At 37.7% G+C, this 24,453-nt stretch overlaps 1 protein-coding gene across 2 annotated transcripts; it reads left to right on the forward strand.

Annotated features, from left to right (window-relative positions):
• The first annotated feature begins 2,464 nt into the window (after nt 1-2,464).
• Nucleotides 2,465-23,673, forward strand: FEM1C (fem-1 homolog C). 2 transcript variants are annotated; one of them, XM_046666596.1, is made up of 3 exons: nt 2,465-2,729; nt 3,601-4,334; nt 22,012-23,673. In XM_046666596.1, exons 2-3 carry the CDS (start codon nt 3,791-3,793, stop codon nt 23,319-23,321), a joined length of 1,854 nt encoding a protein of 617 aa, XP_046522552.1. In that variant the 5' UTR covers nt 2,465-2,729; nt 3,601-3,790; the 3' UTR covers nt 23,322-23,673. The 2 variants fall into 2 exon arrangements, with proteins under 2 accessions (XP_046522552.1, XP_046522553.1); XM_046666597.1 differs by lacking the exon at nt 2,465-2,729 and adding an exon at nt 2,975-3,121.
• Nucleotides 23,674-24,453: the final 780 nt, after the last annotated feature.

Genomic DNA, 24,453 nt, shown 5'->3' on the forward strand with positions numbered 1-24,453 from the left:
TGCAATGAAAAATATATATATTTAAATTTAAAGTTCCTATGATTGAAAGATTGTAAGTGCTGAAACATTTTCTTCCAGATCGAGGTATCATTATATTTATTAGTAATAAGTATTCAAAATAATACAAAATATATTGCAGATTTTGATCATTATTAAACATGTAATTTTTTACAATTAGTGTATACATTTGTTGTTAAATACTACTTCTCACAAGAATGAGACAGAGTTTAGCATCAGCGTTTTCTCAATTTTTCATTTTCATAAATTCTAAGAAAATATTTTTACCTTAACAAGTAGATGAAGTTGTAAGGAGTTTCATATCAGTCACTCAATTCTTTGAACTACTTGCAATTTATAAACTCAGTGATTTTAAGATCATACTTTGTTGAAAGCAATTATTTGAAAATCGTCTAACTTGCAAAAGAATTTGTTATCCAGTCATTAGAAGTACACACTTTCTTAATACAGCTCAGTATTTTAAACTGGTAAAGAACTGATAAAGGGGGCCAACCTGGTGGCGCAGCGGTTGTGTTCACATGCTCCACTTTGGCAGTCTGGGGTTCTCAGGTTCAGATCCTCCGTGTGACCATGCACTGCTTATCAAGCCATGCTGTAGCCGGCATCCCACATATAAAGTAGAGGAAGATGGTCACAGGTGTTAACTCAGGGCCAATCTTCCTCAGCAAAAAGAGGAGGATTGGTGGCAAAGCAAATGTTAGCTCAGGGCTAATCTTCCTCAAAGAAAGAAAAACAACTGACAAAGTTTGCCTGAGGTTTTTACACCCTGGAACAATGCACCATTTTAAGATTTTCAACGAGTGAGTTATGCCCTTTCTTTTTGCAATTTGGGAACTCTACGGCTACTGTGAAAGAGAAATGAAATGCAACAGGGAGACGCCTTGACTGCATTCCTTCACCAGCAAATCGGTTTTAGAAATACTACAGACGCAAGTTGAAGATTCAGAAACCGGTAGCCTTAAAACTGTGTGCACCCACCCCTTGAAAAGCCTCTGGCGGGGGCACATCTCAGTTTAAAGACAACTGATGGAAATTTTTACAACGTCTTATTGAACTCAATAAGAGAGATAGGTCAACTTAGGTTAGGCCTTGGTTGGGACACTGTACCCTGGTGTCCACTCTTTGGGAGTATAGAACTGTGACCCGTAAAGCAGCCAGCCCTCATCATTTATTTATATTCTGTTTCTCTATATTTTCTTCTCAGTTGTAACCTTGACTTCAATTTTGGGGTACCGATGTGGATACTATGTACTGACTACCTAAGGGAAAATATGCCCCACTTAAAAATGATTATTAATACTGCAACAACTTGAGAAATCTTTATAGTATGGTAAGGGAAAAAAGCAAAATACATAGTTGTATGAAAATTATGATTTCAATTATGCAAAACTACATAAACTTCTGGACACTAGAATTAAATATGCAAAAATGAAGTGATTTTTTGTAAAATGTCTTTAAAGTCACATGACTTTAAAAATAATAATGATGATTACATTTACAATGCTGGAGGTCAATCTGTCTAATCTAATATTCTCTTTCTCCCAATGGTACCAAGGAGCTGTGCCGTGTGAGTTTAAATTCCCCAAAACAAAGCGTTCAAGAGATTGACGATCCGTTTTTCAAAAACGTTCTCATTATGATTCATTAGTGTTATTCCCCAAACATACTCAGACTATTCTTCAACTTAGTTTAATACATCCCACGTATTAACGTCACAAATTCCAGAAGTTTATTTCTTGCTGTATGAAGTAGTAATTCTTTTCATTCTTATTAACTTATTAACTTTCTAGCTTTCTTTCATTTCCTGGTTTTACTGTTCAAGAACTCGACCTTGTTGACTTACACTGCTCTTGAGTTTTACCGTTCCTCGTAGGCTTTATATTTTTTAGAGTTCACATTAAAAAAAAAATAAAAGTCATGCTTTGCAGCCCCCAAAACTAATCTTCTTAAATTTGTTTCTTGTGTTTTTCTTGTTGTTTGTTTTGTTGAGATCTAATTAAAAGCTCAGTATTTTCCAGGGCCCACCAAAGGAAGGAGAAAAGAGGCTAGGCCGAGGGTGTCTATGTACACGGGTGGTAATACTGGTGACTGCACCGTTCGGCGTTCTGACAACTGGACGCAAGCGTCCCCAAAACCAGCTTCCCGAATAGCGCGCCCGGAACGCTGAAGAGAAGCCCTCGAGCTCCCGGCAGCCTCTCCACGCCCCTCAGGCCGCCGGCGCGCCGCGTGGCCCCGCCCCCTCATGGCGCCCCGCCCCCTCCCTGGCGCGCCGCACGCACGCGCATCCTTCGCCGGGCTTGCGGCCCCGCCCCCTCTCGCGTCGCCCCGCCCTGGCCGGCCGGCCAGCTCCACCTCTAGGCGGTTGCTCGCTGTGGCCGCCGCCCTCCCCCGACCCAATGGCGCGGCTGCCGCGTCAGTGATGTGAAGCAGTGCTCAGGCTTGTCCGGCCCCCGGCCCTCAGCCCATTACACCATCCGTCGCGGCAGCCGCTGCAGCCCGCGCAGACTGGGAGGGCGGGAGGCAGCTTGGCGTGGCGGGGCGGGGCGAGCGGCGCGGCCGGATTCATTCCTGTGGGGCGCGGGGCATGGAGGAGCTGTGCGGCCGAAGGCGGAGCACGGCGGCCCGGGTGGCTGGGACAACGGTTTCAATTTGAAGGGGGCGGCCCGAGCGCGAGCGGCCAGCGGCGGCGGGGAGGACTAGCCCCCGGGCAGGTAGTAGCGGCAGCGGCGGCGGCGGCCTGCCCGAGCCCGGGCCGCGGCCTGAGGCGCCCGCAGAGAGGCCTGGGCGGGAAGGGGAAGGGGAAGGAGAGCGCCACCGGCAGTGGAAGGCGGGCGGCGGGCTAGAGGCCACAGGCTCGTCGGCCCGCCGGGGGAGAGGGGGGGCCGGCGGGTGGCAGGACGAGGGGTCGTGATCAAGCGAGGAGCTTGGGGAGGGGCTGCCGCATCTGGGAAACGTAGAGGTGAAGGTTATGTAGGGGCGTCTGGGGTTGGGGGAACCTGCAGATGTCTTGTGGGGGGGACCAAGATGGGGCGGGCGAAGTTAGCTAAAAGGCAGCCGGATTTCCTGAGAGCCCCGAGGAGTTTTAAAGGAAAGAAGCTTTCGGGTGAGGCTTTGGGCTTTAGCTCCGCGGTTTGTTGTGTCCGACCTTTTTGTTCCTTCTCGAGACCCATCCTGGCCACAATGAGGCCTTTCAGCCTGGCGCCCTTGGCCCTCTCCCTTCTGCAGATGTGGGAAAGAGAAGCAGTTCTGAACCTGCGTCTCCTGTCTCTCTCGGTTGTACTCTTCTGGTGCAAAGCAAAACTAGAACAAAGCTTGGCTGGTTAGGAGGCGAGAAAACCGGTTGCCTGTAGTGTTTAAATTTACCGTATATAGAGAAGAGACTGCCTCCCATCAAAACATTTGGGTCTCTGTGTGTACCTTTTTTTGTATTCGCCTTTCCTCCCTTTTTTGGGGTTGCAGAGTAGTCCCTAAAGTCTGGCGCTTTTTTACCTCCCTTTTCCCCTGGAGTAGAAATTAAGAAACCCTAAATAGTTTGTCTTCACCTGTAGAAAATTCAAAACTACTTTTTTTTTCTTTCTCTAGTTTGGTGCTCTGGTTGTCAGATGTTGGAAGACAATAGGACAGAACGTACTGACCCTGGTTTTATATCCGTTCTGGGGTGCAGTGATTAACACTGAACTTTGGTTCCTGTAACTCTCGCCTGGGTGGATAGAGTTAAGCCGGAGCTTTGCTCTGAAGGATAAATAAAGCGCAGCCTCTCAACTGGACATAAATGGATCTAAAGACAGCAGTATTTAACGCAGCTCGGGATGGCAAACTCCGGGTTCTCACCAAGTTACTGGCAAGCAAATCCAAAGAGGAGGTTTCCTCCTTGATCTCTGAAAAAACCAATGGGGCCACGCCACTTCTGATGGCCGCCCGGTATGGGCACCTTGACATGGTGGAATTCCTCCTGGAGCAGTGCAGTGCCTCCATCGAAGTCGGGGGCTCCGTCAATTTTGATGGCGAAACCATTGAGGGGGCTCCCCCGTTGTGGGCCGCTTCTGCAGCAGGACATCTGAAGGTGGTTCAGTCTTTGTTAAATCATGGAGCATCTGTCAACAACACGACTTTAACCAATTCAACTCCTCTCCGAGCTGCCTGTTTCGATGGCCATTTGGAAATAGTGAAGTACCTTGTAGAACACAAAGCTGATTTGGAAGTGTCAAACCGACATGGGCATACGTGCTTGATGATTTCGTGTTACAAAGGACACAAAGAGATTGCTCAGTATTTACTTGAAAAGGGGGCAGATGTTAATAGAAAAAGTGTTAAAGGTGAGTTCAGCTTCTTCATTTTTATCTTTTAAGAGTTTACCGCTTATTTTCAGGAAGTTTGATAAGCAGTGGTGTTGAGTAAGCCGACATTGACAGACCTGTCTTATAACCTTGTTGATTGTTTCTCTGATATTTTATAATACCCTGAGCTAGTGTGATAAGAAGATCTCTATCACTGTATTAGGCAGCATTTTCTGTCTCATATTTGGAGTAACTTCCCATTCCTGGAAAATAGATTCCCCAAAGTTACAGAGCATGTTAGTGGCAGTTGATCTGAGACCTTAGGCTTGTGTTTAATCTACTTGAGAGTATGCGTCAATGTAATATATTTTTCTTAGCTTTAATTTTTTTAGAACACCCTTGGAGTAGAAACTACTATGTCTAGTGAGTCATTGTCTTGCTTGTCTTAGGTCGGCATTTCATTTGTTACTCCATCGGGGAAGGCTAGGCCAGACTGACCTGGAAGGATTAGTATCAATGGAAAAGGAGAAAATCTGTTCCCTTATTTCCCATTTATTGTGTGGCCAATAGAAAATCCTTTTATATAGAACAGGTATTAAATCTAGCAAGAGAGAAGGCACGTTTTTAAAACTGCTACAGTACTGAGAGAGCAGAACAAGGACTGGGTTAAACAGATGTGGATTTGTTGGCTAGCAACAAAGTAAACACCCTTGTCCAGAAGAAGCGCTCAGGTTTACAATTGTGTATTATTTTCAGCGGTTGTAATAAACTTAAAGCAGCAAATGAAAGTTTAGAATTTTTTTAAACCTTTAAAAATAACTGTTTTGCTAGCATAATTTTGATACTTGAAAACCTTTTTTTCCTTAAATGTCTTTATACAACAGCAAAGTAATTCACTGCCCATATTTTAAAAACTATTAAAACTTAAAAGTAGCGTACGTACATGGTAAAAAAAGTCAATACAAATTGGTTTACCTTGTTTACAATGAAAAATAAGTCTTTTCACCCCTGATTTCTAGACCCCTAACCTTACACTGGCAACCACTATTTACAGTTTTTTCTGTGTCCTGGAGAGAGTTTATGCAAATACAAGTATACTTGACTGTGTCTCTCTCCCTCCCTCTTTCCTCTCTGTTAGTTGATACATAACTAGTTTTTTTAAACCTTAATTTATCTTGGATGTCATTCAACTCCAACACACATAGCTACCTCATTCTATTTCATAGCTACACAGTATTTCATTGTATGAATGTACATAATTTATTTATCTAATCCCTGTTGATGGACAGTTAGGTCACACCCAATGTAAACAATGCTGTTGTGAGCATTCTTGAACAAGTGTGTCTTTGCACACTTGTGTGAGAAGAGCTGTATTATAAATACCTGTAAGTGGAATTGCTGAATCGAAGTGAATGTGCATTTATCATTGTGATAGTGTCTGATTGCCTTTCAGAGAGGCTAAACCACACAATTATCGGGCACTACATAGTTACTGGACATCTTTACTGAAGTTAGTATCATCTTTTTTAAAAAAGATTTGTTATAAAAATGACACAAGCTCATTGTGATTTTCTGTCAAAAATTTTTTTTCCACAGGATATATAAAAATCCTGCAAAATTCTAGCACTTAGAGATAACCCTTCCAAAGATATTTCTTAATTTGGCATGTAGATATATGTGTACAATTTTATTTTATATGCTCTTCTATAACCTTTTTCTTTTTAAGCTTAATAAATGTTATCTTTAATGTTACTAATCATAGCTCCTTAATTTCAATGGGTGCATACTCTTCTACTAATGGAGTTTTACATTGCTTCTAGCTTTTAAGTGTGATAAAAAATGTTTATGTAAACATTCTTTCTTAGAAATGTTTTCATTTGCTCCTGATTATCTTTGAGGTAGATTGTTGGGTCACAGGACAAGATAACTTTTCTTTTCAAACAATCATTCTTTTAAAGAATGCTCATTTTTAAAGGACAAGTTACTGCTTAAGTGATCATTTTAATATTGGGAATGCTTTGAAATCATAAGTAGAAGAGAAAGAATTAAAAGGTATGGCTGCTTGTTTAGACTTGTTGGATTTTTTGTTTCTTTGTTTTGAGCTTTTTATTCATCAGCTTAATGATGTATGGATTGTTGATAAACGCATACATTTAAGTCAAATTGGGGTATATTTTAAACTCTTAAGAGAGACCAGTACTGGTGCTAATTATCTTATGTTTTTCAAAGCTGCTTTATATACTTCCGGAAATATAAGGTATGAGAGAACTATACTATGAATAGATCATAGTTTTGTGAGCATTTCTGAACAGTATTTAACTTGATTACCTTTCCTGTTTCAGAAGAATGTTCCTTTTATCACCATCATCGTATAGCCTTTATGTGAGGATGTGTATGCTCCCACTTTTGACTAAATGTTCTGCTAATTCTAGTCATTTTCCCCCCAGTATCAATATCTAGTATTCATGCCTTTTAAAAAACTACATGTAACACGAGAAAACAATTTTACACCAAAAATTGTTTTTGGATAGCCTCAATTTTATATACCTACATATATATATACCTACCTATGTGTATTTTATATATATATATATATATATATATATATATATATATATAATATGTATCACTGTGTGCAGTACTTTTACCTTTTCATGGTGCCTTTTAATTTCAATAGTAATTCTTAATGAATGCTAGGGGCAGGTTAAAGGGTTAAAGTACATATGCACCCTCCCCCACTCTGATCCTGAAGCTTCCATTCTTTGATAATCACTCTCTCATTGACTCTTCAGATTTTTTTGTGGGTTAAAGGGTAGTAAAAATGCAAGAGCCTGTTTAAACTAAGGCAGAAGCACTGGAGAAGGATCTGAAAGCGCATCAAAAAAGAGTTTTTTCCCACGTTTTTACTCCCAACCAAAAAGTGGAAAAGCCTGATAAGATTAGGGATAACATGAAATCATTCCTTAGGAAATTTTATGTCACCCGTTGGAAATGGTTTTGAAGAAAGAAAACTCCAATAAATTATGCTTGGTCTGCTTAAATATAAAATGCATGTGCCTTCTGTGTTCCATTACTTTTTAACAGGCAGTTGGTGTTTGAATGTATTATTTAACCTCTTTCCATTACTTTTTAACAGGCTGTTGGCATTTTGAACATGTTTTAACCTAAGGTGGAATTCATTAATTAATTAAGAGAGCATTTATTGAGTCTCTCAGTGTGCCAGGCTGTTAGACTTAGGATATACAAAGATGAGTAAGACAAGTTATCCAGTTCTTGATTCCCTGCTCTTGAGGAGCTCATGATTTGATTGGAGAGACAGGTTCATAAGCAGATACTTAAACCAAAATATGGTAAGTACAACAGAAGTGCTTTCTTCTATTAGATGTTTGGAAATACTTTATCCCAACCAACTCATTACCTGAGGGGAGAGTGGGTTCCTTCTTCTATGGCATTCAAAATGGGGAGAAAAACTTTGAGATATTTAGAAATACTTCTCCAGTTTAACACAAAAATTGATTTTTGAAACAGGAGAATTGGTTGCTATTTAAAACTGTAGACCCCAAATCGGAAGTGATTAGACAAGCCCATCTCAGAGCCATCATGTTGATCTCAGCACTTCATGGTTATAGACATCTTTGGCTTTCTTTGGTTCTTTCCTATGTTTTTTGGTTTTTTTTTTTTTGACTCTGAATAGGACTTTGCGGATCTATGGTGAAGTTACTTAAGACCTTTAGTTCTGCTTTTACACCCAAATTCCACTGGGAATTGAGCAGCTAAAAGTGATTGATTGAGTACTACAGACCAGTAGAGCAGCTCTCTGAGTTGGAATTGGGGAGACTGGCTCTAGAGGACACACTGTCCTCACACATTGGTCAATCATTTTAGATACACAAGGGAATTGAGTAAATTGGTAATGAGATAATTACTGTGCATTTTCTGTAGGCAGTGCATTGTGTTGGACATTGTGGACGCTATGAGACCATACAGGACATCTCATTTGTTAACTGCTAATTTGTTAACTGTTAATGGTATAAATCTGGTACGATTTTAGAAAAGTTTAGTGACTAGAAAGTCTTCTTGGAAAAGTTGAACTAGGACTTGAAAGGATTGTTGGGGGTTCAGATCTGCAGAAGGGATTTAATACAGTTTTTAAGGTTTAGGAAATGGCATAAGGAAAGGCATATTGAGAAATATGCTTGGAAGGTCCAGGAATTGGAAACTAGGCATATTTGGACCAAAAGGCACTCAAGGCTGGGTTATAGAAGACATTGACTTCCAGGTAGAGGAGTTTGATTTTGTTCTTTATGGAGTGGTAAGCCAGTGAAAGTTTTCAACAGAGGAATAACTGGGAATTCTTTAGAGAAATGCATCTAACTACATTCTCATTCTATTACATTGTGATCTCTTTGAGGCTAGAGACCTGTTGTTTGCATCCATGCATTAGAAAGAGTATCTGGCCCATAGTGGGTATTTGGTAAATGAGATTTTTGAATGAATGTGTTGGAGGTAAGAGAGGAAAGATTATAAACTCCTTGATAGCAAGGAGTGTGCTTTGTAGTCTTTTCAGTACGGAAATAAATGCATACGTGGAGACTTGAAGTAAGAAATTAAGACAGTAATTGTGGAAAAATGAGTGGTACAGGTAGAACTTGATAGGGATACAGAAAAGGGAGAAATCAATGTGGGCACATGGTAAGTATAGCTAACTTTTAAAGAGTTTGAGAGTAGAGCTAGTTCAGGCAGTTCATTTGCCTGTTTATCAACAATTAGCCACATTTGCAAAAGTTCTAAAAAAATACGTTTCTTCCTCCCCTCCTTTTGTTTTCTGCAGTTTAAATCAAACCCCAGGCATTATATCATTTCTCTTCCATAGTATAGGCATTTTAGGGTATAGATGTATTTCAGTGAAGAAGATGTAAAAAAAAAAAAAATTAGAAATGCTTTTTTTTTTTCTTTTAACCCAGTGTAAATGCAAAGGAATTTCAAAAAGAAAATCTCCCCTGTAAGTTAAGAACTGCTGGTAGTACGATAATGGACGAAGATAATGACTATTGTCGCGTAGATAGGTTATTTCACTGTACTTCAGGACTATCTGAGAGTGTTACAAGCTGAAGTTCTCTTTTCTTTCTTGACTTTGAATGCTCTTCTCAGCTATGGTTACCTCAACACACCTACTTGCTGAGAAGACTAAGAGGGGGACTTAAAATTTCATTCTACTCTGTAACATGTCGGTATTTATTTTGATTTAATAATAATGTTCAAATAACTTACTAGTTGAAGTCATTAACATTTTAATTCCAGATCATCAAGTTGTTCCTTCGAGTTGTTCCGTGTTCATTGTTTTCCCTCTTGTATTCCTTGGCACACTTCCCTTTCCCTCTTGTATTCCTTGGTACACTTCCCTGTATCCTTGGGGAGACTAGTTGGAGAAGCTAAGCTGTAGATGATGTGTAAATTGTGTTCAGTAGGGAAATATCCATTGTGTTCCTCTATCCCTGGAGATTGGATTTTGAACTGTGAACCCTCACAGAATTGAACTGAAGTTGGTGAAAATGAGTAGATCCTGAACACTACTGCTGTTTTAGAGTTGTTGGCAGCAACATGAACTTAAGGCAGAGGTTAAGCTTTACTTATTGACTTTTGGGTACATGTGGTTACCTCACTGAGTTCATCTTTATCAGATTTTCCTTTATTGATTATTTAAATTTATTTGTTTAAAACAAAATTCAGGAAGCCCTTGGCATTCTAGAGATTTATGCTATTGAGACATCAGTAATGTATGTGAGGAAGACAGAGGTGAGGAGAGATCTAGGTAAAGAAGTCACTTGGATGCAAATGTGAATAAAACATCTCTCTTCCTCTTTTTTCCCTCCCTTTGGGAAAAACTGCAGTTGAATAGAGTCTGAAGTAGAATGGCCAGGAAAAGGAATTGTAATGAAGTCTGAATTGTAATGTTGAGGTTTTCATCAATTTATGTTGCTTAATGTTCCTGAAATTACACTAACAGTAGTCGTTTTTAGTCCCGATCCCTTAGCTCTGGTGCTCTTAGCCTTGAAAATGCTACTTGATATCAAGACCCATTTCAGGGGGCTGACCCCGTGGCCGAGTGGTTAAGTTCGCGCACTCCGCTGCAGGCGGCCCAGTGTTTCGTTGGTTCGAATCCTGGGTGCGGACATGGTGCTGCTCATCAAGCCACGCTGAGGCAGCGTCCCACATGCTACAACTAGAAGGACCACAACGAAGAATATACAACTATGTACCGGGAGCTTTGGGGAGAAAAAGGAAAAAGTAAAATCTTTAAAAAAAAAAAAAAAGACCCATTTCAAAGGCAATTCCTCATCCCCCTTGAGTCAGTAAGAATGTATCTTACCTCTGTGGATGCAGATGTTCTTTAGCACTTAACTTTGTTGTGAGCTCAGGAACCTGTATTATTAAATTTCTCTATGCTCCTAGCTCAGTGCCTTTACAAAGAATTAATGAAGGGGACCATTTGGTAATCTTGGCACAATTTGTCTTTGATTCTATTTTTTATTCTTTTTTTTGGAACTCCTGTCCTTAAGTATCTCTGGTGTTGGAGTATACCTGGGGAAGGGAAACATTCTGAGCAGAGCAACCGTCCAGTGCTCCTTTGATACCCTAAAGTGTTTCTCTCTACCCCTTCTCACCTCCTCCCTTAACACCTACCAATTAGTGATTTCTGGAATAAAATACTTGGAATCAGCATTGTTATGCAGTTGTAATGGCACGCCCCCTTCCCATCTTTACAAAGGACTTCTTATAGATTTAGCTTAGTCCCAGCTACAAAGCTGAAGAAGAATGGATGCCAAGTACAGTAGAATAAAGAGGAGAGATGAGAATTGTTTTTGTGCATTTCCAGATAAATCTATTACAATAAAAGACCCTTTGCTGCTTCTGTCAAAACTCACACATTTATGTAACAAAGACGCAAATACTTTGATTTTAAAACATGATTCACGTACCAGTCACCCATTTAAAGTGTACAAATCAATAATTTTTAGTATGTTCACAGAGTTATGCAACCATCACCACAATCACCTTTCATCACTGCCCCAAAAATCCCATATCCATTAATAGTCACCCAGCCATTCATTAGTCTTAGGCAACCACTAATCTTTCTGTCTCTAAAAATTTGCCTGTTCTGGACATAACATATAAATATAATCATAATATGTGGTTTTTTGTGACTTGCTTCTTTTCAAGGCTTATCCATTTTGTAGCATGTGTCAGAACTTTATTGCTGAATAATCCGTTGTATAGCTATACTACATTTATCCATTCATCAGTTGATAGGCATTTGCATTGTTTCTACTTTCTGGCATTGGAAATAATGCTGCTGCGGATATTCATGAACAAGTTCTGTGGATGTATGTTTTCATTTCTTTTGGGCATATATGTAGGAGTGGAATTGCTGGGTCATATGGTAACCTTTTGAGGAACTGCAAACTGTTGTCCAGAGTGGCTGCACCATTTTACATTCCTATCAGCAACGTAGGAGGGATCCAGTTTTTCCACACCCTCACCAACATTTGTTGTTATTCTTTTTTTTTTTTAAGATAGCCATCTTAGTGGGTGTGAAGTGGTATCTCATTGTGGTTTTGATTTTTATTTCAGTGCCTAATGATGTTGAGCATCTTTTCATGTGCTTATTGGCCATTTACATATCATCTTTGGAGAAGTGTCCTCCTATCCTTTGCATGTTTTTAAATTGATGGGTTTTTTTAATAACTGAGTTGTGAGAGTAATTTGTATATTCTGCATACAAGTCCTTTACCAGATATGTTATTTGCAAATATTTTCTCCCATTTTGTGAATTGTTTTTTCACTCTTTCGATGGTATTGTTTACAGCAATTTGGATTTTATTTTACAAACTAATTTTTTAAAAATTCAACTGTGGATTACGTGGATTTGACTTAAGAAAATTGTTAAGAATAGACTGCAGGGTTTACTGATACCCCTTGTTACATAGACAGGAACTTTTCTGTGGATCAAACTGTGTAACCTAGTTGTAAAACACACCCTATTCCTGCCATGGCATATAATGTTTAAATTGAGAAGATAGAGGAATGGTGAACTTTCGTTTCTGTATCGTGTAAAACAGGGCTGTGACCTAACCCTCCTTTTAAACTTATATTCAGATGACTTGATATAGCTATTAGATGTGTTAGCTATATGGCAAATATCTATATAGCAAACAAGAAAATAAGATTTCTCCTCTGTTACCTTGCTGCTCAAAGTAGCAAAGACTAGCAGCATTGGCATCACTTGGACCCATCCTAGATCAACTGAGTTAGAACCTACATTTTACTATGATACTCTGGTGATTTTGTACTTGAAAGTTTGAGAAACACAACTTTATTTGACCTATAGTGGAAACACACACACACACAGCTTGAACTATGTGAAGATTTTACAAATGGCAGAATCTGTTGAATTGATCTAGAAAAAGCAATTTAAATTATAATAGACATTTTGTATTTGTTAAATATTTTATAGCCCTTATGAGGACGTTTTTGTTTCTTTAAAAAGATAAATTCTGTTTACTACTTGGGAGTGGTTTGGAAACTAACTTAATTTGATCCTGGTGAGTCTAAGTAGTCTTAGCCAAATTGAAATATTTATAAATGCTGTGTTGAAGTTCTTATGTGATTTAAGTGGTTGATTGCTAACAATCACAGACAATCAAGATAAATATCTTTTAGTCAAACCAAAACACCTGATTTGGAGCCGGGACATTCTTAGGTTCAAACTAGTTCTTACTCAAAATACTAGTATGTTTTTGGATTACTTATTTTAGAAAAATCTTCACCCCATTGTTAGGCACCTAAATTTTCACAGTTGAACATAAATTCCTGTCTTTTATGTACCTGCTGTCAAAAGATTACAGATCTCTTTAAAATTAACAGCAACTAAGATTGGCACCTCAGATAGGTCTTTTTGAGGAATATTGCTTGCTTAATGCATGAGTGCTTCCCATAATTTCTTTCCCTTAGTATCAATTCCAGAAGCATCCCAGTGAATATGGCTACTTTTTGTTCTTCCAAATTTTCTTAGCACTGTTTCCATGTTAAATTATATAGTTGAAAATTAATGTGTTTAGATCATACTGTTTAACTTGTTGCAGAAATACTTGAACTGAAGTAACACTTAATGTACCATTAGCTTGATTTTTAAGAAATGTCCATTTAACAAACATGTCTTTTGAGAAGTCATAAAAAATTTCCATTATGAGTTCAGTAGCAGAAATTTTATTTTTTTCTTCAAATGAGCTTTTTCTTAATCAGGCATTGAGAACTGCATAATACAGTACTTAGGTTTTTTTTTTTAGCTAAAGGTAAATTCATTAAATTTCAATGCTAAATATCCTTAATTTCGTCTAAGATGCCTGGTAGTATTTATTTTTGAACTTAGTGTTCTATTTTTAATTGTCTTTCTCCGAGGAGACAAAAATAAGACATAGTAAGGTAGAGATACAAAATCTTTTGAAAGGGTAATCATGTATTATGGAAGCATTTTTAAGGGGCACATAACCCAGGGAAAATATTTGAGTTGAATCTTCAGTATTGCTTGGCATATATTGCTTTGCACCGGAAGTTTAAATCAATGAAGTTACTTACCAAAATTAAGTAATGATATTATTGGTCTTTGGCATGTAACTTAGCACAGACTAGTCACAAGAACGTAGTAACTTGATTATTTAATTCAGCTTGTTATATCTTTTCACAAGAACTTGCAGTTAATACTTACAGCATATCTAACACTGTTGAATGAAACAACCGATAGAGGAAAATATGTACATTAAATATAACGTACAACTGGTTGTCATTTTATAAAGTACTTATATATAGAAAGTCAGACTAAGCCCAGAAACGAACATAAATAGACATATTGTAAAAGAAAATAAAATTTGTGACCAGACATAGGAAAATATTTTATATACCTAGATATAGAGGTAATATAAATTAAAATTCAAGAATTAGTTCCAGTGCTAGAAAGAGTACTATACAAGTGGAACTTTAAAAGATTTTATTAGTCCTTTGGAAGCGAATTAAAGATGTGTGTTAAGCTATCACGTGTGATTCTTTTTTAAGGTAGGCATTAAGTTTTTTGTCATTTGTTTATTGAAACATAGTTTATATAGAATAAAATCCATCCTTTTAGAATATGGTTCTGTAAGTTTTGACAAACATATGTTGTAATTTGTAGTTTTGACAAACATACTGTTACTGCTACGGTAAAGACAGGACAGAAAGTTCCCTAACCCTCTGCAGTCAACCTCTCTCCCAACACCCACCCCCTGACAATCACTGGTCTGTTATTTGTCCTTATGGGTTTTTAGGCATTAATTTTAATAGTGAAAATTCTGAAGCAGTGCAGGTGTCCGTCAACAGGGAAGTGTTTATGTAATTTATGACATACCTCTTTACTTCAACTTTCACAGTAAAGCCATTAAGAATGATTAAGTGGTATCTATGTAGTTCATATAGACAGTGTAGAAACATAACATGACAAAATGACTCTGGGGTAGGTGAAAAGCAGGAAACAGTTGTCTATGTACTGATTACAACTCTATCAGAACATACCATGTAAAGAGACTTGGAGACATGACACAAAAATTATAGTTGCTTTAAAACTATGCTTTTCTTTTTCAAGGCTTTTAGGGCATGAAAGTGTGGTGATTATAAACTTGTTAGAGTAATTAAGAAGATCCCTTCCTTCTAAGATTTTACTTTTTAAGCTTATTTTATCCTCAGAAGCTAAATTTGAATCACTTTTTATGATAGCAAGTATTAAAAATTTAAGAATCTACCTTAGCTTTAACAGTGTGCTAACCGCTATCTGGGATGTAAAGGAAATATAGGATCTCTGTACTTTAGGAATAGACAGTTTAGGTAAGAAAGCCTATTTGTGAAGCAGTAACATTATGCTAAGGTATTACATAATATTATAATAGTAGATGTAATATGAGTACCTACCAGGCATTCTCAAAATGACAAATTGATATGGTATAACCGAGAAGGCCTCTTTGAGCAGCTGAAATTTCTGGTGAAACTTGAAGGACAAGAAGTTAAAAAGGTAAAGAAGAAAGAGTGTTTTACAGGAAAATTAAGAGCAGAGGCATGGAGGTGGGAGTGAGCGGGACTGTTCCTGGTGCTGGGAGAGAGAGCTAGGATGGAGTGATGTGAAGCATAAGCCGAATCTCTCCCTTATGTATGGCACGTATTCATAATGTCTTTTGGGTTAGAGTAGGTGTTGGCAAAGTATGGCCCAGGAGTCTAATCCTGCTCACCCCATTTTTTGCCTGAGTGCTAAAAAATGGTTTTTATATTTTTTAATGGTTGAAAAAAAATCAAATGAGTAATATTTCATGACATGAAAATTACTTGAAAGTCATATTTCAGTGTCCAGAAGTAAAGTTTTGTTGGAAAACAGCCATATACATTAATTTAACTAATTGCCTGTGGATGCTTTTTGCTATGTGGCAGAGTTGAGTGATTACAGCAGAGACCTTATGGCCTGCAAAGCCTAAAATACTAGCTAGTCCTTTACAGAAAAAGTTTACCAAGTCCTGGGCTAGATTCACAGTGCAGCACTCATATTGAAGATGATGAGGAATGAGGCTGGGGAGGTAGGGTAGAGGAATATTTCTCAGTGTTTTAAAATCCATTTCCCATAGTTTATCTTTTTATGTGTATTCCCACCAACCAGGATTAAACTTTACTTCACATAACATGCCTTCTAAAAGTATAGATTTCTTCCTCGTTGCCCTCCTACCTCCGCACAAATAGTGCTTTGAGATTCAGTGCTGTAGAATTTTGAAAGCCCTCTTAAAAGATTTTCAGCTGTTTCCTTAGCAGAAGCATAGAAGCTTTCGAGTTGGAAAGTAATGTGATTGGTGGAAGTTTTATTCTGAGATTTGGCTTACATTAGATGTAACTTATTCATTGGAGTCTAGTATCACCAGCATTTAAAATATGACCTCAGAAGTGAGCAGAACACTGAAACGGCAAATGAGAGGCATGGGTTTATGTTTTACTATGAACTTGTCTGTTTTCTCTTTGTAGAATAAGTTTATCTTCTCTACTTTGCATAGTTATTAAGATTACAAAGGGGCAACAGTTAATAAACTTAGGAAAATAAAAAATGCTGTGCTAGCATACCGATACCTTTTTCTTCTTAATTTCTGCGTTTTATTGTTTGCTTCTGCTTTCTCTGGGTTAAGTTTACTGTTTTTTCCCTATGACTTCTTGAGATGGAAACTAGCTATTTTTTTAAAGCCTTTCTTCTTTTCTAATATACATTTAAGCACAGCTTTAGCCATATCCCACAAGATTTGTTATTTAGTGTTTTCTTTATCATCCAATTAGAAATATTTTCTATTTTCTATTGGGATTTCTTCTTTGACCCATGGATTATTTAGAAGTCTATTTTTAAATTTGAAAAATATGGAGATTTTTGTAGGTTTCTTTTTTTTGTTTTCGATGTTTTAACTTGCCTTGTGGACTTAGAACATTCTCAGTGATTTCAGTCTCTTGACATTTGTGTGTGACTCACTTTATAGCCCAGAGTATGGTCAATATTTGTATACATTCTGTGTATCCTTGGAGAAAAATGGTATTCTACAGTGTTGAGTCCGGTGTTTGTTTATATATGTAGTTAAATCAAATATGTTAACTGTGTTCAAATCGTCTATATTGTTATTGATTTTGGTCTTCTGTACTGAGATGGGTGTGTTCAAATGTACTATGATTGTGAATGTGTCTGATTTTCCTTGTAATTCTGTTGGTTTTTGCTTTATATAATTTGAACCTATGTTTTTATTTTTTTAAGTTTTTTTTTTCCTTTTTCTCCCCAAAGCCCCCCAGTACATAGTTGTATATTCTTAGTTGTGGGTCCTTCTAGTTGTGGTACGTGGGATGCCACCCAAGCATGGCTCGATGAGTGGTGCCATGTCCGCACCCAGGATTCGAACCCACGAAACACTGGGCCGCCTGCAGCAGAGTGCACGAACTTAACCACTTAGCCACAGGGCTGGGGCCTGAACCTATGTTTTTAGGTGAAAACAAATTTAGAATTATATCTCTGTGTTTTGAATTTTATATCATTATAAAATGTTTCCCTTTTATCTCTGTGCATTTTGCTTTAAAAGCTACTTAGTCTGATATTTTAATATCAGATAGCTTTCTTATGGTTAGTTTTTGTATAGGGTATATATATTTTCCCATCTTTTCACTTCAGCCGCTTTCTGTCCTTATATTTAAGGCGTATCCCTTGTTAGCAGCATGTAGTTGAGTTTTATGTGTTTGTATTTTCAGTTGACAGTTTTTGTCTTTTAATGGCAACATTTAGTTTGCTTTCATTTAATGTAATTACTGTTATATTTGGGTTTTCATCTTCTAGCTACTTTTTTGTTTGCCCTATTTTGTATTCTTTGTTTTTTCTTTTTTGTCTTTGTTTGGATTATTTTTCATTATTTTATTTTTTCTCTATATCAGAGAATATGTAGTAATTGTATACGTACGCTTTACTATTTTAGTGGTTACCTTAGATAGTACTACTTTGACTTAATCAAAAGCTAACATAAATTTCTAATTTTACCTCTTTCCAAGCAATACAGAAATCTTAGAATGCTTTAAACTCTAATTACACTCCTTACTTTTATGCTATTGCTATCAAGCATTTTATTGATAGATGTATTTCAAGCCCTACAAAACATTATTATTATTTTTTGTGAGGAAGATTGGCCCTGAGCTAATAACTGTTGCCAGCCTTCCTCTGTTTTATGTGGGATGCCGCCACAGTGTGGCTTGATGAGTGGTGCTAGGTGTGCACCTGGGATCCAACCCTGTGGACCCCAAGCCACCAAAGCAGCACACACCAACTTAACCACTACGCCACTGGGCAGCCCCAAGACATTATTATTTTCAAAGTCAATATTGATTTAGATTTCCCACTAATTTACCCTTTCTGTTAATATTTATACCTACACCCCAGGACTCCATGTGGCTCATCTTCTTTTTGCCTAAAGAACACCCTATAGTATTTAGGTCTGCTGGTAATAATATCTGAATTTTTTTCTCTTTTCTTTCTCTGAAATGGTCCTTTAGTTCACGTTTATTCTTGGTGTGGATATAGAATTCTAAGTTGACAGTTATTTTCCTTTAGTGCCCCTAAGATATCATTCTGTTGTCTCCTGGCCTCTGTTCCTGATGAGAACTTTGCTGTCAATCTAATTGTTGCTCTTTTGCTCATTTCCACCTGTTCTCTGGTTTTAAGATTTTTCTCTTTGTCCTTAGTTTTCAGCAGTTTTGCTGTAGTGTGCCTCACTGTGATTTTCTTGGTGTTTGTAAAACTTACTAAATGTGTGGTTTAATCTTTCATAAGCTTTGGAAAATTTTTAGACTTTATCTCTTTAAGTATCACTTTGGGTCTGTTTTCTTCCTCTGGAATTCTGGTTTTAAGTATGTTAACCCTCTGACATTGTTCCCTCTGTCTCTTACAGTCTCCTGCCTTTTTTATCCCTTCACCTCCATGCTGCTTTCTGTGTATTTTCATTTGACTTACTTTCTATTTCGTTAATTCTCTATTCAGCTGTGTGTAGTCTGCTTTTTAAAGCCACCTGAGTTTTTCAGTTCTAGAATATCCGATTCTTTTTTGTAGTTTCCAGTTTTCTGTCTAATTCTCAGAATTGTTTTTTAATCTATCTGAATATGCTAAGTGTAATTATTATTTTAAAGTCTGTGTTTGACAACTGTATTATCTGAATCTTCTGTTGGTCTTTTCTGTCAGCTCTTATTTCTCTTGGTTTTTGTCTTGTGGTTCCTTGTTTTCTTTTCTGTCCATTATTTTTGATTGGATACCAATATGAACAATATGGAAAAATAATTTGGGCCCTAGTATGATAATATCTTCCTCCAAATGGTATTTGCATTTGCTTCTGGGTTTTTATTGTGTATACAAGCAATCCTAGATTACTTTAATTCAATATCAAGATGATTTTAAATTGAATTTCAGTTCCTGTGGTGGCTGGTCTGTTTGCGCTTCACCTTAACTCCTGGAGTGCATCCCTTCAGAGCTATAACCCAAAGAGTAAGAGGATTTCAAAGTTCCCTTCTTAGTGGGCTCTGGACTCCAGTTCTGCTCTCACCCTGCAAGGTTGTCAAAAGCTCTGCTCAGTTTTTCAGCTGCCTCTTCCAGAATCGGTAGAAGCCATTGAGGAAAGCTTTCTCGAATTCTAAACTTTACTTCTCTAATTTTCTTTCTTCTCCTGGATGTTGTCCCCTTGTTAGCTCTTACATGCTGTCACACAGATTTTTAAAAATATATTTTTCAGCTTTTCTTGTCCTTAGTGGGAGGGCGATCATATTACCTCTGCCGTTACTAGATGTGAAAGTCTTGCGTCTTTTTTTTTTAATAAACCATTTTTTCCAACATGTAGTGATTCAAAACACACACACACACACACACACACACACACACACATATTTTCTGTATTTTTCCAATACAGCAATTCAGTTTGTTAAGAAACTGGCTTTTGCTAGCTTCTTATTCTTGATTTTATGTTACTGTGAATAAAGAAGACTATCTAAGCCTTCTCTTTATAGTCATATTTCTCTTAAATAGTCTGTTTCTTAGAGAAGAATGGTAATATTAGGGTTTCTTAATTCAAAAGAGTTTTAAAAATATACCGAGTAGTAATCATATTTAATTGAAATTATTTTGAGCAAATGAACATCAGTAGTCAGAAATTCTGGGCTCTCTCAGTGCTTGGTTACCACACACATTGCTAAAACGTTCTATTAGACACCATTCCATTGTAGACCGTTGAAATTCTGGGTCAGAATAAAAATATCCAGATAATTATGTAGTCCCTGTAGATATCATGAAAGACTAAACAGGATAAACTTGTGGGGAAATTAAAGTCTTTTTTTTTTTTCCCCTGCTTTTATCTCCCCCAACTCCCCCATACACAGTTGTATATCTTAGTTGCACGTCCTTCTAGTTGTGGGATGTGGGATGCCGCCTCAACGTGGCCTGACGAGCAGTGCCATGTCCGCTCCCAGGATCCAAACCCTGGGCTGCCACAGCGGAGCGTGTGAACTTAACCACTCGGCCACGGAGCTGGCCCCAGAAATTAAAGTCTTAATGTGTTATAGCTTTTGCTTTTTAGAATTTTAGTTGTAGCTTTTTATGTGAACTATTGAGGTTTAAACCACTTGCTAGTACACATTCTGTGTCAGGGTCCCCAAGGCCACCCTCATGTTTGGAGGTGACTCAGCATATAATTGTACTTACAGCTAAGATTAATTACAGTGATGTAATAAGGACATGCAGCTGGATCCTAAGGGGAATGGCATAGGTTGGGGTCTGGAGGAATCTATGTGTAGGCTTTTTTTGTGGTCTCCTTCTCGAGGGATGTCACGTATAGCAGTCTTCCCCTAGCAACATAGATGCTTGTGTGTAATATTTCTGCCCAGGGAAATCCATTAAACACTCGGCACTCAATGATTTTTTTAGAGGCTGACTATGTAGATACCCTTTGCTAAGCACATACCCAAAATTCTAGACTCCCACAAGGAAAGCAGATGTTCAGCATAAAATGTATTGTTTATACAAACAGTGAGTTACCTTTCTCATTTGGGGAAGGTTTTATATCTTCAAACTATTTGCCAGGTAAGTTCCCAGAAGCCAACCAAGGGCTATCCTTGCAAGTAAGTCTTTGTAAGGATAGCTGTCTCAGCCAGCTATGTTAACTTGTTTCTGTACACGTGCCTAAAATGACTCAGTGTTAAAATTTTCTGTAAACATTATATGTAAATATCAAAGGTCTACATGATGATTTCTGTTTTGATAATTAGTAAAATGTTTATCATTAAACTTAGGTAGCTAAAATACTTGGGTGTTTATAATGTCTTAATATGTTCCATACAGGCTTTTACTAATGTGCCAGTGCTGTTGTCAGTTTTAATCCATGTGTGGGAAGAACAGGACAGTGTTAGAACATTTAGTACATCTAAAAAGAATGGTTAAAAAATTAAATTACAATGAAAAATAATCCATTATGAAAGGACACTTCAGATGTCTCCTTTTAAAGTTCGTATTGAACCACCCACATATTTTTCAGATTTCATTGGACTTGTTTTGTTTATGGGAGCTTTTTGAGGAAAGTACTTTTTTACCAAGAATTTTGACTAAAACAGCTAAAGTTCACTTGGCAATCAGAAATACTGAAAAAATAATTTCTGACTACTATCAGAATCAAATTGGAGAATCTTAGATATTGTAGACTAGATTTCTCGTTTATAAATGTGGAAGCTGACCCAGAAAGTTAAATGACTGTCAGCAAAACTGCGAATAGTCAGTTAATTTCATTTTATCAGTTTTTAGGCATAGACTGTGCACTTGAAAACATTATTGAAAAATACCAAGAAGCTATGAATTAATTTTGAATTTATAGTGACTTTGGATAGCTTTTAATGCCTAATTTGGTCATTTCATTTATTCAACAAACTTAAGTATTTCTTTAACCTGTACTGTGTTTCAGACACTATTTTAGATGTTGGAGATCTTTTTCTTTCTTGTAATCAAATGAAAATATGTCCCATTAAGAGTGGCTTGGAGCTGCCTGCTTTTGTTTAGGTTCTAAAGTACGTACATGTATTAATATGTTCTCTCTTTTTCTTTTTTCTCCTTAAGGAAATACTGCATTGCATGACTGTGCAGAATCTGGAAGTTTGGACATTATGAAGATGCTTCTTATGTATTGTGCCAAGATGGAAAAGGATGGTTATGGAATGACTCCCCTTCTGTCAGCAAGTGTGACTGGTCACACAAATATTGTGGATTTTCTGACTCACCATGCACAGACCAGCAAGACAGAACGGATCAATGCTCTAGAGCTGCTGGGAGCTACATTTGTAGACAAGAAAAGAGATCTACTTGGGGCTTTGAAATACTGGAAAAAGGCAATGAACATGAGATACAGTGATAGGACTAATATAATTAGCAAACCAGTACCACAGACACTAATAATGGCTTATGATTATGCCAAGGAGGTAAACAGTGCAGAAGAACTAGAATGTCTGATTGCTGATCCCGATGAGATGAGAATGCAGGCACTATTAATTAGAGAACGTATTCTTGGTCCTTCTCATCCTGATACCTCTTACTATATTAGATATAGAGGCGCTGTCTATGCAGACTCTGGAAATTTCAAACGATGCATCAACCTATGGAAGTATGCTTTGGATATGCAGCAGAACAATTTGGACCCTTTAAGCCCAATGACTGCCAGCAGCTTATTATCTTTTGCAGAACTGTTCTCTTTTATGCTACAGGATAGGGCTAAAGGCCTGCTGGGCACCACTGTTACATTTGATGATCTTATGGGCATACTTTGCAAAAGTGTCCTTGAAATAGAGCGGGCTATCAAGCAAACTCAGTGTCCAGCTGACCCATTACAGTTAAATAAGGCTCTTTCCATCATTTTGCACTTAATTTGCTTGTTAGAAAAAGTTTCTTGTACTCTAGAACAGGACCATTTCAAAAAGCAGACTATATACAGATTTCTTAAGCTGCATCCGAGGGGAAAGAATAACTTCAGTCCTCTTCATCTGGCTGTGGACAAGAATACTACGTGTGTAGGGCGGTACCCTGTTTGTAAATTTCCATCTCTGCAAGTTACTGCGATACTGATAGAATGTGGTGCTGATGTGAACGTCAGAGACTCCGATGACAACAGTCCCCTACATATCGCTGCTCTGAACAACCATCCAGACATCATGAATCTCCTTATTAAATCAGGTGCACATTTTGATGCCACAAACTTGCACAAACAAACTGCTAGTGACTTGTTGGATGAGAAGGAAATAGCTAAAAATTTGATCCAGCCCATAAATCATACCACATTGCAGTGTCTTGCTGCTCGTGTCATAGTGAATCATAGAATATATTATAAAGGGCATATTCCAGAAAAGCTAGAGACCTTTGTTTCACTTCATAGATGATAGTTTGACTGTATTTTAGCACTGTTAAAGCACGAATTGGTAACAGTTGTTTCATAAATGAGCACTGTTGTGATAACACCAGCATTCGTTTAGCTTGATATCATCGTGCTCTCATTGGCTAAAGCATTATAAGCATCAAATTTACAGGATTGGTTTCCCAGTATTTAATATAAATATACCATATAATATATTGTTTGTGAATTATTGAGAAATATAATGTCATATTCAGATTTCTTGTTTTTTTTTGAGGAAGATTAGCCCTGAGCTAACTACTGCCAATCCTCCTCTTTTTGCTGAGGAAGACTGGCCCTGAGCTAACATCCATGCCCATCTTCCTCTACTTTATATGTGGGATGCCTACCAAAGCATGGCTTGCCAAGCAGTGCCGCGTCCGCACCCGGGATCCGAACCGGCAAACCCCAGGCCACCGAAGCGGAACGTGTCAACTTAACTGCTGTGCCACCAGGCCGGCCCCCAGATTTCTAAAATTGTCTGCCAAAGGCTTATCCATTCTGGTTTTGTTTGCTGTTGGGTGCTTGGGACAGAGTGAACTAGTTTTTGGTGGTGTCTTTATACTTTTCTGGTCTGTGAATTTTATACAATTGACAGTCTTTTTTCCCTGCTTTTTCCTTCTTTTCTCTAAGCTTCTCCCCTGTTTCCACTTTATGTTTTCCTGGCTATTTCTACTTATCAATTTTTTTCCCTTATGGACCCATGCTAGGTTGTACAAATTTTATGGACTTGTTACCATTTGCAGTTACCATAAGTGCTTTATCTTCTCTATGCACCGGCTTAAACTTGACTGTTGTATGTTAGCAAATTTTCTATGCAGCAGTTGGTCAACTTCAACTCAAAACACTGTTAAGTTTGTTACAAAGTTCATTTTATGAAAGTACTCTAGTAGCATGACAATTTTTAGAGCTATAGGTTAGCTACCTGAGCTCAAACGTTTTTGTTTGTTTTTTTCCTTCACATCTGAGATTTCTTTCTCTAATCCACTGAAATTATTGTGTGCTAAATTTGGGAAACAAATCTATTCTAACTCATTAACCCAGTTGAAATTTAGGTCTGTCATCTTAATATATCATGCAGTAAAAGGAAGAATCTTTATAAAGTGACCCACCTTTCATGC

This window comes from Equus quagga, chromosome 7 (assembly GCF_021613505.1).
Source record: "Equus quagga isolate Etosha38 chromosome 7, UCLA_HA_Equagga_1.0, whole genome shotgun sequence".
Taxonomy (NCBI): domain Eukaryota; kingdom Metazoa; phylum Chordata; class Mammalia; order Perissodactyla; family Equidae; genus Equus; species Equus quagga.